This window comes from Pleurodeles waltl, chromosome 4_2 (genome assembly GCF_031143425.1).
Source record: "Pleurodeles waltl isolate 20211129_DDA chromosome 4_2, aPleWal1.hap1.20221129, whole genome shotgun sequence".
Lineage (NCBI taxonomy): Eukaryota > Metazoa > Chordata > Amphibia > Caudata > Salamandridae > Pleurodeles > Pleurodeles waltl.
Genome location: NC_090443.1, coordinates 919,398,238 through 919,414,891, shown reverse-complemented (window position 1 = coordinate 919,414,891; position 16,654 = coordinate 919,398,238). Strand labels below are relative to the sequence as shown.

The following is a 16,654-nucleotide window of genomic DNA, read 5'->3' as shown; positions in this document are numbered from 1 at the left end:
GAATGTGCAAGGATGTTGGGATTAACCATATGGAGGAGATTATTAAGCCTGTGATAAGAGACAGGTCTGTGAAGTCTGGAGTGCGGTGTATTGAAGAACATCAATCAATTAATCAATCAATCAATCAGGGGATTTGTAAAGCGCACTACTCACCTGTGAGGGTCTCAAGGCGCTGAGAAGGGTGGGGGGGGAAGGTGGGGGAAGGTGCTGCTACTGCTCGAACAGCCAGGTCTTGAGAAGTTTCCTGAAGGTAAGGAGGTCTTTGGTCTGGCGCAGGTGGGTGGGAGGAGTGTTCCACACAGAGGTGCGAGAATGATCTACTGCAGGTTGTAGTTCTGCGGACGTGTGGGATGGTTGCGAGGGCGAGATTGGCAGAGCAGAGATGCCGGGTCGGGTTGTAGAAGATGTGTTGTCTGTTGAGGTATTCTGGTCAGGTGTTGTGCAGTGCTTTGTGAGCGTGGGTTACATGTGTTAATGAGCACAAGTTGGAAGGTGTGCTCATACTGAGGGTGTATGGTGATTACTGGGATATGTATGAGGTTAGATCTGTGAGTTTTGAGGGTGATATTCCTCTTTGTAAGTCTTTGTGTAGTTTTAGTGTGATTGTGGGAATGAGGAGTGTGAGGTGCTAAGTATGGCACATGATTACATCTTCCCTTGTAGGCTGCTTTGGAACAAGAGTTCTACCCCAAAGCCCTTCCTAGCACAAACAGGCCCAATCTTGCAATGCCCTTGTCTGTGTCTGCTCTTTGCTGGCCCTGGGCAATGGGATACACTGAAGAGTTGACTGAAGTGGGAAGAAGGCAGGAAGTGATGTCACTTTCTGAAGACGTGGATGCTAGAAATGTCAGCATTGTCACTCCCTGTTGAGAAGGATGATGAAGAATGAAGTTCGATTGTCTTGCTTCTTCTTTTGAAGATGGTTTTGGTGAGCCATTTCTTGCACTCCTGTACTGCCCATTTTTAGAGCACTTAATATTGGGAATTCCAGTAGATAGTCATTTGATTTGCTAACGCATGGCATGTGTGCATTCTTTTGTTTGCATATGTTGCACATTAAAGCTAGGCTTTTTGGCTTTGCTTGCCTAGTCTTTTAGATTGTCGATTCTAAGGGTACAAGGACCTCCCGTTGCAGACCCAGATGCAAAAAGCGAGGGTCTGGCTGATGCTTTCACATACAATTAGAGCTGGTGTAGAGTTATTTGTGCTATAGAAACGCTCTCCTTCCCACTATCCATGCCTGCCATGGGAATTAAATTAGAGGTAGCCTTCTCTCTGCCTTTCTCTCTCATTCTCTCTATGACACGCACACATTTTCTCTATATATATTCGCTATTACTTCCGTCCAGGGGTTCTCACACATTAATTCTGTCACTCGCTCCATTTTGCCTCTATACTTCTTCCTCAATCATGTCTTCAGTCACTTGTCTCCACATACACACATACAACCTCAAATATTGGACTACTATCAAGGATTATCTGCAAGAGCACTGACTGGCACATTTGAGTCTAAAGGCAATAACTGTTTAGCACTGTAACCAAGTGAAAGACAAACAAAATGTTGTTTGCAGATGGAAAAAAAACATGCTTTTAACAATCACAGTACCTTTATTGAAAATTCAGTTTGCAACATTGTAAAGAGGAGAAGTAGATGAATCATGAACACCAAAAACAAGCACTACTTCACTTTACACAATTGTATGGCACAATATGTTTCCAATAATTTTGCCTTTTTAGCCAGTCTCCACAAATATCAGCAAGTACTGATCTCTTTTTGAGAGACGTTCACTGTACTCGCACAGTTCAAATGATCCAAATCGTTTACCCAAAAGCTCTGAATAACATCCATTCTCAATAAATTATAGTTATAGTGAATAATGTGGACTGGCAACAAGAGGTGATACAAATACTAATTGATCTACGCTTTAGAAGTTAAGTATCCTTAGCACACTTACATGCCAGGACACATGGTTCACATCCTCTTGAAATATAAACTGTGGATTTTCTAAAGTCTTATGTTTTTAGTGGGATTACGAACAAAGGCCTCAAGGACACTTATAATTAGCCTTTGTGGATGCACATTCTTTGCAAAGCTTTTCAATCAGTATGGGCCAAGCAGGCATGCATAGCAACCAAAAGAAAACATATCCAATCCCACACTTCCTCTGGGTAAATGAGATGCAGGTGGGGGCTCTCTATGGCAAAGCAGTGGATGGGTGGCACAGGGGTGAGTCATATACACACTGGCACTGCACAGCACTCGCATGAACACATCAAAGGTTGTGAAGTGTCAGATTATGATACTGGGACAACAAACCACACATCCGTGCTACAGTGCTGTGCATTTATTTCTTTGTAATGTGGCTGCAAATTACGTGGGTGATCTCGCAATAAAGTTGTACAACAGCAGCGGAAGAGTAATCACCCACTTGCATTTAGAATGAAGATAAATCTAACATTAGTCTTTGGAAATTGTTCTCTCACTGTTTTGGTTTATTGCGTGAACCGCACAATACACGCAGAGGCAGCTTAAGGCACACTGCATTGGCCACAGAGGACATACAATTATGCCACTCTGGATGAAAATAGGTGTGACCATCAGGATTGCAGCTTTATTAAACGATGGCATCAGCACACTGGAAATGGGCCGATCCTGCCAGCTCTGTGGTGAAACACATTAAAGGTGCGCCAGAAGGGTTCTATATCATTCACCACAGGGGCTACATTAAGATAGTAACCTTTTATGAAGTTGACATATCCTCACCTTTTGATTAGCTATTTCCCTTGCAATCAATCAACGATCATGTATTGGTATAGCATAAAATACCAAATGTGCGACTATATACTACAGAAAAGTGGTTGGATTATTCGTCAAATAAATAACTTTTGGCACGCTGTAGAATGCGGAGAGAGTGCCTCAGAGCTTCTCACTACCTGCGGTCAGGAGCACTTTGCCCTGACAAATTCAGAATACCGGTATATCTTTCACTTAGAAGACAGACTATCAGTGGCCTAACGCAAAATTATGCCCTCCCCGGGCAGAATGTGAAGAGGGGCCACAGAGTCTCCCATATCTCACAGATATTCAGTGGCCTTGGGCTGAATGGGACCCTTATGAAGGGTTGAGGGGACCCTGAAGGCTTGGAGGGCCCCTGAATTGCCGGGGCTGCATGGGACGTGCGATACGCCCCTGCAGACTATCTACACTTCTCTCCAGGGGTTCAATACATTTAATGGGAGAGCACTAGCACTTAGTAGCAAACAGTTATTCTAGGGTGGCTATTACCAGGACGTATATATTTTTCTCTTTCAAGCACTGCCCCGCAGACATTACTGGGCCCTTAGCCAGGCCATGCCACAGGTAAACTAGCATAGACAAAGCCAATAGTCCTGGCCTTGAGAAGCCTAGAGATTTTTTGTCCCAAAGTTTAAAAGTAATAAACACGAAAATGCATATTAATGCAAAGAAAAACGAATAAAAAGTGCAATCTTTTTCAGACAGCTGTAGAGAAATGATGATACAAAATGGCAACACTCAGATCAAAAGACAGCTTATTAATGACCAATTTCCCTATGTATTGAGGGGAGGCAAAATATGAATACTTGTGTTTAGATATCTGGTTGAAATAACTGTTCAGGGACATTTACAGGGAGTTCCCTCCCTTTCTGCTTCATTATTGATTAGCCATTGGGTGTGCCAGCATTCAATACTGTGCCTTGATGCCTTGAAGGACTTTATTTTTTTAGGAATGTTATAAATAAAATGGCATTCGGGGGAGAGGAGAGAAATGACAACCAGGATGAGTAGAAGGAGGAGCCCACCAGAATAAGAGTTCATCGTATGGCAATACTTTTTTCAATTCCACCTGGGGAGAAAAAAGTTTCTGCCAAAGTCATCACGTACAACCTGTGTCATAAGAGGTCAGGAGGGGTACTGGGAAATGTATTGCTTTGGCACTTTAGGAATGAACAAGCATCTTAATGTATGACATAGCAGACAACTTGTTTGTGCAGAGCAAAGACGAGATGAAGAAGATGCTTCCAAATCATGTGCAGGATCTCCTGTTCAGGCTAGAGACACAATACCACCTAAAGTCATGGAAAGACAGAGAGATGTGAATCAACACTATGCAAATATTGCAATGTACTGCCTCAAATGCTGAAAAATTGTTGACGTGGGAGAGCAAAGGGCCACAGTAAGGGACTAGTTGGTATCTTCTCATGTCTCAGACAGCAGGAAACAGTTTTTTTTTGTTCACTCGGAGTTCAGATGGCCCATTTTCTTAATTTAAGATGACCCCCCAATAAATAAAAAAGTCTCAAAAAAAGGTTTTTAAAATAAAAAAAGAAATCTTTTACGGACCATCTTTACTGGTTAAAAGACCACTGTAGCAGGCTACAATGACCACTAAAAGGCGATTCAACTGTTATAATCCTAACCAATTCACCCTCAACTGTGCACAACAGAAGGCTGGGGTTTGGTGCCTGCTAGAGGTTGAGTGCAGAGACCAGCTGCAGGCTAGGTCCTGAGGCAACCCCATCCAGTGAACAAAAAAAGTATGTGTGCAGTGCATGTGGGGGTTGAGTGCATGGCCCGGCTGTAGCCCTGCAGGTATTGCCCTGTTCCCAAGGCTGAAAAATTGGGTTGGCCACCCTTTGGGAGGTAGGCACGGGCCTGACTATCGGCCCTTTGCCCCACCCCGCACCCGTGAGAGCCCAAACCTCTCATGCACATCCTTTGGCTGTAAATGGCATGGGATTGACCACCCAATCTGGCCTCACACAGCATAGAGTTGCCCGCAGGGTCTAGCCCCACATTCCTGTGGGCGAACAACCCCATACACATCCCCACTCCATAGCTTTTATATTTATTTTTTTAAAGCTTTTTCAATGCAACTCCTGAGCATCATCGCCAAGTGATTCCTCATGGTACCACGAGCCAGTGCAAGCTTGAATGATCTTGCAGTACTGTGTCTCCCACGGTAGTCTGTAGTACCACACAAAGAGCACACATGAGTACAGTGGTACCAAAAACATTTCTTTTTAATTTTAGCTGCTGGAGTAGTACCTCTGAAAAAAGCAACATGGGGTCATGGTACCAATACCCTGCCCCCTTATATGTTTTTTAAACTTTTCCTTCAGGACACGAGAACCAATATCATTTGTTGTTGCCCGTAGTGTACATGTAATGGTGGCCGCAACATTTCTCTTCATGTAATGGCCAGTCTATCCTATTGCTCGGTCTGTCCAATGGACAAAAGGGGATGTTGTAAAAAAAAAAAGCTCTCTCAGCCACTTAAAATGCCCTGTTGTTTTAATTTGCTGTACAACGGTACTACCACAGAACCAGCCACCTATATATCACTATAATCTATTATCTAAATGCTAATCTCTCAAAAACTTCTGAATGGATGTACATCAAATAATGATGATAATGAAAAACTTGCTTTCTGAGGAAAGATCTAACTTCCTGCCAAATTTGGTACAATTTTGTTCTACCTTCTTATTCTGTATCACTTCCCAGAATTTCCTATGGGAAATAATATTGGAAAACACATTTTGGGACTCTGTCTTTTTCTTGGACCCCACTTGACGGGTCGTCCCTAAACTTTCCAAGGACGAGTTGAGATAGATGAACTTTTTGGGAAAGTAAATGAAGATTCATCAAATGATGCTAAAGTTATTAGCAAAACAGAAATGCTATGAATGTGGAAACTCTGACCTAACTATAACACCATAATGGCGACTGCCACCATGTAATTTATTGTTGCCCGTAGTGTACAGAATCACGATGCCCTTGGACAAGTCAATGCTTTAAAAATATATAATTAACAAATAGGCATAATACATCAAATAAGTGCCAAAGACTATTGCCTACACGCTAATTAAGGGTTAAACGTACCCTTTATTTGATGGTGGCCCTATCTTTCAATAATATGCTTCCATTTGCGTTAGACATTGGCATTACATGCACTAAAATGTGGATAGCTCAATTTCACGATACTGTTGTGTACCATTTTATCACCTTTTTTTAATGTAGTCATCCACTGAGTTATGTCACATTACAGCTCAAAAACCCAGTTGACTTCCTCAAACAAACAAACATACATTCCAGAACCCGGTTGTTGCAGATGCAGAACTAGTCAGAAATAACTGTTTTATTCCTATATGCTGGATGACCTCGTTAATGATTAATCATCCACATCTGTATGTCCTCCTCTATAACTCGTCACACCATCAGATCCTCTACAGTTCTCTAACCAATGAATGCAATCTCCGTCCTGAATTACAAATCATCTTGCTTCGACAGAAGGCATTTTCCTAAGAAGAGGCATTGCGCTGTGAGCAGTTTATTTTTTAGACAAACATTGTTTTTCTTCAGGCAATTTACTAAGAGAAGAAACAAGTGTGTATGAAACAACAAAATAGGCTACTCAACTGCCTATCTGACTACCCTAATACATGTGCTATATACTGCCTGCAATTATGGATCTAAAACTTTCTTTGTGTTCTGCTCCATGTGTAAGAAAGGCGCTGGAACACGCCACACTCCAAGCCAGGACCGCAATCTTCAGGACTCACGTGCAACACCAAAATACAGTATACATAGGTGAGGCCTCTACTAATGGGCTACTATGACCATGCACAGTAAACAGAGCTGCTAGTTAACTGCCCTCTCAAAAGCAAGAGGGTGCAAGACAAGGCAAGAGACAAAATAAAGGAGGTGGCCTTTTAAAAGAGACTTAGCAGACTGTAAGGTGGGACCCAAGCAGTTAGGAACATGAAGCTGATTCAATAGTTGGGGGTCAGTACTGAATATGAATAGAAAGGAGACTGAGCACCAGGTATTCTCTACTGGCCTCTTCAAAATTCAGATTCTAATCCATTAGATAATGTTATGGTCACTAACCGAGTACTCACCTGTCAATATGATTCATCAAATGTTGTTTCCCTTTAGCTCTTTTATTAGGTGAAATACCACATAATAAGTGTTTCTAGGGATGACAGATAGGTTGATGAATTCAAACAATGCATTTTTTTATATGTTCTTTTTTTTTTTTTTTTTTTTTTTTTTAAATCAGCCGTAACAGACTTGGACTAATGCTAACACCTCCTTGAGGACCCTACTTGACGTACAGAAAACGACACATGATAAATAACTCCCTATTTATAGCAGGCACACTAACAGATTTTAAATGAAAACCAGAATAACGTAACAACAGTTGGATCCTGTCAAAAACTTCAAATAAACAAAGTTTCAGCTGAAAATATCCCATTCTATTCACTTTTTTTTTTTTTTGCCCCAATGCACATGGGTAATTTTACTTGATGTTGCTGCATGGTTGAGCAATTTATCCCTTCTTTATAAACTTTCAAGTGCTGACATCTTGAAAGGTGCACCATGTGGATCACACAAATCACTAACGTCTGCAGAAAATGGTATCGAACAATTATTTATAAATAGTTCATCTTATTGGGAAGTGTGTGAGATTTGGTGCTAAGACAGCAGAATTCAGAAGAAGCAGACAGATGTGTAAATATGTCAAATACTTTAATATATCAACACACAATGTTTTTGCGGAATGTTGAGATAATAGCACTAGATATATAAATTAAGAAAATTACATCATGTGCTCCTATTCAGGAGTTTCAATGCAGTTCTGTTATGTTATATTGGCCGCTCTTACTTTAATAGTAACTTGTGTAGAAAGGGAAATATTTTCTTTGAAATTAAGCGGTGCGAGACAGATCAAAGACAAAATGACTACTATACTTGTCCTGGGAGGCAACAGAATTGAGCCAAATATTATTAAAAACGTTTGAAGCTTACATTCTTGAACCGGAGATTTTGCTTTCGTCCCGTTACAAATAATAAACATTTTATTGTCCTGTTTCTGTTTCCATACCTGAGACGTGTCATGGTTGAATATCACAGCATTCAGATCCCCACAGTTATAGTGCTTGATCAGGTCTTCAGTTGTGTAAGGGGCTTGGAAGCTACCGGCTCTAAGACTTTCATGTTGAAGCAAGGTTTGGTTCAAAGCGAACACTACCTGTAAAAAAAAGAATGTGTTTGTAGCATCTCATTGTATACATTCATGTAATACTCAGACTAACAATGCAGTTCACATAAAACATACAAATAGAACTGGGAGTCAAAGAATGGAATTATAAACATTTAAAATGGAGAGGGGGAAGTGAAAACATGTTTCTATCATCTGGCACATGCTACCATGTCTACTAATGTAACGGTACTTATGGGGCCCTTCCAGTCTCTGAATACAATTACTTCTCGAGGCTATGGTTCCCAGTCCTCAAGATCCTTGCACCCATCAAGCCTTCATTCCTACCCCTTCAAAATTTGAATGACAGGAGGATTTGGGATTTAGAAAATATGCATCTTTTTATGTGTAGCATGAAGAAAACATTGAAAAATTGTATATGTTACTAATAGGCTGATAGTCTGAAGCAAAATGCATCCAATAGTGGCTTTGGGTGCTTAACCAGGTTGCAAAAGTCATGGGGTGGAATTAAGTCTCACAAAAAAAAGTGGAATTTGGAGAATCAAAAGAGTTGGGCAAATTTCTATGTGTGCAACAACCACCCGCCCTATTAACTCAGCATGGTAGAAAACAAGAACCCCGTCCTAACCAAATATGGCCATGAAGTTTAATGAATTGAGAAAGAAAACATCCAAGTACAAGAATACAAGACCTAGATGCTAACTCCCGAAAAGCATGTTCTTAACGACAGCCAATCTAAAAGGATCATACACGCAATAAATCTACTAGAATGGTAAGATCACCAAGCCCAAGACTGACAGTGTGCTCTAAATTTTAGAGTACGGGAATTCAGGTGTTGAATCACATACGCACAAATGGAGAATCTTGTTTGACTTATTCTGATCCATGCTGACACATTCGGTAAACGAAAGGGTCTTGCCAGTGGGCAGACTGAGAGAGAGATGTTTGTATTCATGGAGAATTAACACAGTAAACTGCATATGGAGAACTTAACTTACAACCTGAATTTGACAGGTTTGCAAATAGAACTCTGTAAGCAAATGCATCCTTAATAACTTACCACTCACTTGAGCAACGGGAATAATAGCAATGCATTGTGTATGTCACTGTATTTGGTTTTATGCTCTCCGTTTACATAAATTTTAATCTCCACAGTTTCATCTAAATAGATGCAACCTGCTATGTATTGCAGTCTAGCATCATACTATTTTAGCTATGCAATCCAACATGTAGATGGTAGTGTAAGCCTTCTCTGCATTAATTATCATTTTTATCAAGAGTATTGAGGTGTTTGTCATCAAAAAGGGGATTTGAAATAATTTTACACAAAATGGACAATCTAGCTGTTGTTTGTCTGAATTATATTTTCATTTAATTCATCATGAAGATTTTAATTTTATGATTTTTAGAAATACATATGAATGACATTTTTGATAATTCAATAAATAATGAATTATTTTTATTGTTGTTGCTACATTTCATGACACATGCTCGGCCCCTCTGTTCTGTGTACAAAGATAAAAATAGGTCATAAATGTGCAGTTCGAACACAGCACTAATATTAGCTATTCTCATGCAAATATCATTATTTGAAGTGGTCTGTCTGGCATTTATAATGTTGAGGTATTTGTGTCCTAATGTCAAGGTAAGGCATCAATAAGTGAATACATCTTTAGAGTTTGAAATCCCATTTGAAACTAAACATACAAAAATATCCTGTAAGGGCATGCTGGGGGAAAATGTAATCTCAGTGCCCAAACTATGTATGGAGGAGAGTGGCTCTAGAGGCTCTAGATAACAATGCATTTAGGATCCTATGTACATGCCCATTTAGGACAACTTACAAATCTGCCACTCCAGAAAAAAACTGCATCTCATTTTCATGATGCATTGATTTGACCACTCTGAATTGTTTTCCAGATATCTAGATTATATAAATGGTGGAAGGAATTAACACACATTACTGCCTGTTTAGTACTTTGATCGGAAGTGACAAAACACCTGTAGGAAAGTACCCTCTTTCTTCGCATGGTTACACCCATTTTCTGCCTGTTGTCAGTATGTTTGACTGTGTTTGACTATGTTTACTGGGTTCCTGCTAACCAGGACCCCAGTAACTTTGCTCTTTCCTGCACAGTGTACCTTTTTCTCCCCACAATTGGCATACTGGTCCTCCCATGTAAGTCCCTAGTATATGGTGCCTAGGTACCCAGGGCATTGAGGCTCCAGGGGGTCCCTATGGGTTGCAGCAGTTAATCTGCCACCCATAGCGAGCCCATTCAAAGGGTTCAGCAGGCCTGTCATTGCAGTCTGTGTGAACCGGGTGCATTCACCCAGTTTCACTACAGGTCACTACACCAGGTCACTGTAAGTCACCCCTACGGTAGGTCCTCTCAGCCCAGAGGGCAGGGTGCAGCTACCTGTGTGTGAGGGCACCCCTGCACTAGCAGAGGTGCCCCCACAAACTCCAGCACCATTTTTCTGGACTTCGTGAGTGCGGGGATGCCATTTTAAATATGTACTGGACATAGGTCACTACCTAGTCCAGCTACATAATGGTAACTCTGAACATGGGCATGTTTGGCATCAAACATGTTGGAATCGTACCCCAATACTATTGCAAGTATTGGAAGTATGATTCCATGCACTCTGGGGGCTCCTTAGAGGACCCCCAGCATTGCTACTACCAGTCTTACAGGGTTTCTTGGGCAGCCCAGCTGCTGCCATCCCTCAGAGAGGTTTCTGCCCTCCTGCTGCTTGATCTGATCAAGCCCAGGAAGGCTGAACAAAGGATTTCCTTTAGGAGAGGGAGGTAACACCCTCTCCCTTTGGAAATAGGTGTGACTGGCTTGGGAGGGGTAGCCTCCTCAAGCCACTGATTTTCCTTTGAAAGGCACATTTGGTGCCCTCTGTGCATAAACCAGTCCACACCGGTTCAGGGACCCCCGTCCCTCCGCTGGCGCGAAACTGGAGAATGAAAGGGGAGTACCCACTCCCCTGTTCATCACCACCCCAGGGGTGGTGCCCAGAGCTCCTCCAGAGGTTCCCTGGGTTCTGTCATCTTGTTTCCAAGGTTGGGAGGGAAATCAGGGAGCATCTGAATGGCCAGGCCAGGTAGGTGACATCAGAGCCCCCTCCTGATAGGTGCTTACTTGGTTAGGTGACCAATCCGCCTTTCAGGACTATTTAGGATCTCTCTCTGTGGTGGGTCCTCAGATTCGGCTTGCAAGATTCCAGCAGGACTCCTCTGCAACCTTTACTTGGACTTCTGGTCTCCGGAACCGCGACTGGACCCTCCAGGAACCTACAAGCTGTAGATCCATGAGGAAGACTCTTCTACAACATTGTATCCAGAGTTCCTGCCAGGTTTGCAACAGTTTCTTTGCTGTGCATCCTCAGAAGACTGCAACACTTCATCCTTCACAAGATGAAGAAGGAATCTCCCTGCAACCACAGGCACCTACAATAAGTGACAACCTGCTGCGTGGATCCCCTCTCCTGCTGAGCTGCCTGGATCCTGCATCGCAGGTGGTGGTCCGGAGTAGTCATCTAGGTCCTCTCTGCCGGCTGTCCAACTTTGGTGGAGGTAAGCCTTTGCCTTCACACACAGGACAGTACCCCTGTGCACTGCGTCTCTTGCAGCTGCCAAGGCTTGTATGTGTCTCCTCCAAGGGATCTTCAGAAAACCTGCAGCTTGAGTCTCCAGCACTCTTTCCTTCAAATCCCAGCCTCCTGCATGGTTCTCCTGTGGCGTGGGATCCACTTTTGTAGTGCTGCGTGGGCTTTTTCTGTGGCTTCTGTGTCCCCATCCTGTGGCACTCCTGGGGGTGCTTCCTCTGCTCCTGTGGACTCTGTGTGATGTTGAGGGTCCCCTGTGACTCCCCCTCCTTGGTTGAGTCCTCCTAGGCCTTGCTGGTCCCCAGCAGCAACTCTTTTCCACTAACTGCGAGTTTGCCTTTGCTAAGGCTTGCTGGTGGGAATCCTGCACCGTCAACCGTCTGCAATCTTCCTTCCGGTGTGGGACATCTTCTGCATCCATCTGAAACTCTTCACCGGCTCCTGGGCTGTAGTGCTGACCTGTTCTTCAAAACCGTCGACCAACTCCTCCATCCACAGCTGGGTGAGTAGTACCTCCTACTCCTCCTGGACTCCACTGTGGCTCCTGGACTTGGTCCCCTCTTAAGGGATCTACCACTGGTTTTCTTGCAGTCTTCTCTGGGTGTCTTCTTTTCCTCCTTTTGGGTGGTTTGGGGAAAATCCAGTGTTTTATTCCTGCATTCCTGGTCACTGGGGGGTACTGTGTTACTTACCTTTGTGGTTTTCTAATACCCCCAGCTCCCCTCTACAGATTTTACTTACCTAGGTGGGGATACATTGTTCGCATTCCATTTTTTTAGTATATGGTTTGTGACCCCCTTAGGGTCACTATAGGTTATTACTGTTTACACTGTTTTCTAACCTTTTCTATGCCTATTTCTGATTGCTAGTGTATATATTTAGTGTATTACTTACCTCCTAAGGTGGGTCACATGTCTAGTGATTTTTGATAATCTGTGCCAAAAATAAAGTACTTTTACTTTTGTAGAACTGAGTGTTTTCTTTCATCTGTGTAAGTGCTCTATTACTACAGTGGTATTGCATGAGCGTTGAATGTCTCCTAGATAAGCCTTTGGCTGCTCATCCACAGCAACCTCTACAGGGGAAACATCCCAAACCCCGGCTTCAGAAGAACGAAGTCATGAACAACGATTTTGTTGACCATGGATTTGCTCTTCTGTGCCTTAACCACACATGTGCTGAACAACGCACATGCGTGGTCAAGGCACAGAAGAAGGGAGTCGGCTTCTGAGAAGGACACAGTCAGGTAAGTGGGGCTGGGGCCATTTTAGGGGTGAGCTGGGGTGGTCGGGGTATTTTTTAGTTTTTAGGGGCGGGGTGGGGTAGTTTAGGTTTTAGGGGGTCGTGGTAGTTTTAGGGGTGGGGGGTCGGGTATTTTTAGTTTTTAGGGGCAGGGGTGGGGTGTCGGGCTAGTTTAAGTTTTGGAGGGGTGGGGGCTTGCGGTAGTCAGGTAAGTGGGGCTGGGGCAGGGTTGGGAGGTAGTTTTAGGGGCGGGTACTTTTAATTTTTTAGGGGCGGGGTAGTTTTAGGGACGGGTGGGGGGGTGGGGTAGTTTAGCTTTTAAGGGGGTGGAGTGGACCCAAGTAGTTTTAGGGGCGGGTGGGAGGCCAGGGTAGTTTTAGTTTTTATGGGCGGGGTGGTGGGTCGAGGTAGTTTAGGTTTTAGGGACAATGGGGGGACGCAGTAGTTTTAGGGGTGCAGTGGGGGTCGGGTAGTTTAGGTTTTAGGGGGGTCGGGATATTTTTCGTTTTTAGGGGTCAGGGTACTTTAGGTTTTAGAAGGTGGGGAGTCACGGTAGTTTTAGGGGCGGGCTGGGGGTATTTTTAGTTCTTAAGGGTTGGGTTGGGGGGTCGGTAGTTTAGGTTTTAGGGGGGTCGCTGTACTTTTAGAAGTGTGGGTCACGGTAGTTTTAGGGGTGGGTTGTGGGATCGGGGTATTTTTAGTTTTTCGGGGTAGTTTTAGTGGTGGGGGAGTCGCAGTAGTTTTAGGGGTGGGGTGGGGGGTCGGTTTATTTTTAGGGGGTGGAGGGTCGTGGTAGTTTCAGGGGCAGGGGTAGTTTCAATTTTAGGGGTGGGGTCGGGGTAGTGGGGTAGGGGTAGAATTGTTTTTAGGGGTGGGGGTTTGGGGTACGATTGTTTTAGGGATGGGGGTCGGGTGGGGGGGTTGCATGCTGGAACCACGCATGCCGTTCCACGCATGCCTTTACAACTAAAAATTGTTGTTAAGGCATTTGTGGTAAAGGCATTTGTGGTAACAATGCTGTTGTTGTTCCGACCGCGTGTTGTTTAGGCATGAGTGGTTCCAGCATTCGTGGTTCCGACTTATATTCCCTCTAGAGAGCCTTGCTTCTAGACACTACCTACACCTCACTAAGAGGGGATACCTGGACCTGGTATAAGGTATAATACCTTGGGTACCCACCATACACCACCTCAGCTTCCTACAACACTGCTCTTAACCTCTCCACATTTTGACAGTCTGAGCTTCATCAGAAACAGGTCATTACTTAAATTCTGTATGAAAATGGGGTGTTTTTAAAAAAAAAAGTTAGTAGTATGTGGCCTTTTTGACACTCAATATAATAGGGATATTTGTAATCATTCAATTAGCGTAATCACATATGTAAATCCAGAATATCAGTCCTTAATCAGGACTTTATTATGTGAAAACTGTTTAAAATGTTTTTAACCTGTCATTATTCAGAATATGGATTAAGAAAAAAAATGCAATATGATTGTGACTAAAATCACACATTTAGCAACTTTTTCTGCCACAAGATATGAAATGTGTTACTGACGTGAGGTATTGGCCCTCATTTCTACTTTCCTAAGGAATACATTTCACAATAAGATGTATATCCCTAAGAGTAATATGTGCTTTTAGGAGAGGAGGGGTTCTTGTGTTGCTTAAAAAGATCATTGAATGTGAATCAGAACCTAGATCAGTCGCTTGACCAACATATACCTTTAAAGCTCCAACCAGATGTCAGTCCATGTTTGCCCCAGGACCACTTAAAACCAGGGCTAATTTGAGAAGAGGATCATGTAAGATTGAATTCATGCCCATATTTGATGTACTTGTCTAGTGAGCCACACCAAACATTTCTGATTTAAATGTTTTTTTATTAACATGCCTCCAGAGATGCTGAAAATGGGTGCCTGAATGGCCCTCCTGAATATTTTCTAATGTTGGTACAGTGCTTGTTAATTATGCACTGAGCCTGGCATAGTAACACACACTTTGGGCCTGATTTGGATCTCCATAGGATATCATGGGATTGTTATAAGGCGCCTCGGATATCCATCATGTGGCGGTGTATTCCCCTCCACCACTTCTAAATTAGGCCCTCTATCTATTTTATAGATCTAGTTTTCGTGCAGCAATTGTGTGACATTGTGGCTCTTTCACAGATCCATGTCACCCTTGTGTTTCAGAATCCAGAGTAGTGCAGAGAGAGTTTAATTCATCCATACGTGAAATTATTGCATATTGCACAAAGTCGTTTTGCTGGACATTATGACTCACTCCTTTAAGCCAAAATTGGTAAAGACAGGCGAAACTGGCAATGTAGATTTTTCCTGCTACAAACAACAACCAATTCTAAAGTCCAGTACAATTGATCACAATATGCAATGATTATAAAAATAATCGAATAAAACAATTTTTTTTTTTAAGTGTGTCTTTAAAATTTACAAGTAATTTGTTTGATAAACAAACCAATTTGAATACAAATAATACAAAATTGCCCTTCAACTGTGGCCATGAGATTTTCAAGCCACTGGTCAATTTTTGCGGATAGAATAAAAAGCCATTTAATTAGTCTGTTCATGACAATACAATTTATTCTTCCCGGACCATGTGGTAGGAAGATGATGTTTAGGAGTGACTTTGTCTACTCGGTGCTAAAATGAGCAGCTTTCTACCGCTGCGTTCGTTGCACAGCAGTTTTTTGTTGTCATGACCCTTGGCTAGAATCGAACTTCCTCCAAGCATGTTATGTGCAGCCACCCTTTTCATCTTCATGCTTCAAGGCAAACCCATTCAGCAGCAAGTGTGCAGTATGCATAGCCACGAATTTTATTTATTCTACAGGCCCATTTCCTAAAGGGTCAGGTCAAAACCATTTTACCTCAGATTTTTATTTATCTTTCCTGATCCATTGAAGCCTTGAAAACAATGGAATGTGCCCATATTTTATCCCACCTTAAACACCACCAGTGACCCTTTGACCTCCAGACAACATTACGCACCACCCAAGGCCTCCCCAGGGTGTTTAACATCACTGAAACTGCCCTCAACGTAAACAGAATTCTGAAAGCAGTTACCAGGAGCAAGACCCGACGTATAAATAAAGCAGACAGTATTTATTCAAGAAAATGATGGAAAATGATTACTTCGTTTTAGCAAAAGCGTTTCTTTTTAGATTTCTTAGATTTATGGTTATTATATTCAAGTGCCTCGGCAGCTTGCTGTGAAATACTGCACTGTAGCTAGCCCGGTTTGAATGAGCTCTATAAGTGAGCTACTGTACCGCGCATAAACGAGCGGTTTCTGTAATCAACAAAGAGATTCTGTTGGAGCATTTCTTTCTAATTTTTTTTTCCATGTCAGCGAGTAACCTGACCTCCCATAAACCGGGAACAATAGCCCCAATGTGTGGCTGTCTCGAGGGGGGAAAGGTCGGTTCGATTTGGAGCTCTTAGTGATGGAGACCTCAATACTTATATTTTGGGAAACTGCTGAGACTTTCACCTTCGCCTCGAGGCACATTTTGTAGATTTTGGGAGATAAGCAGGTCGATTTGTAGCGATCACTGGTGTAGCTGTCAGATGTGAATACTGCTGGGTGCCTCGGCGTTTTAACCATGGAATACAAACTACAAAGACATTGCAGCTTGCAATTGTATGGTCCAAACAAATAGTTTTTTCCTTCAGGCATTGACTTCTTACCTTAAACAAATGTTACCTTTCTTGAATTCCTCGAGGTTGGAGCCTTTTATTATGAGATGCTGT

The 16,654-nt window shown here is 42.7% G+C and overlaps 1 protein-coding gene across 2 annotated transcripts in view; it reads right to left on the bottom strand.

Moving 5' to 3' along the window:
• The window catches only part of TRABD2B (TraB domain containing 2B), a 462,624-nt gene that overhangs the window by 215,165 nt on the left and 230,805 nt on the right, over window positions 1–16,654 (bottom strand). For both annotated transcript variants that reach the window (XM_069232709.1, XM_069232708.1), the window contains exon 3: window positions 7,908–8,054. In XM_069232709.1, the coding sequence (XP_069088810.1) occupies window positions 7,908–8,054 (147 nt within the window). The remainder of the gene's footprint in view (window positions 1–7,907; window positions 8,055–16,654) is intronic.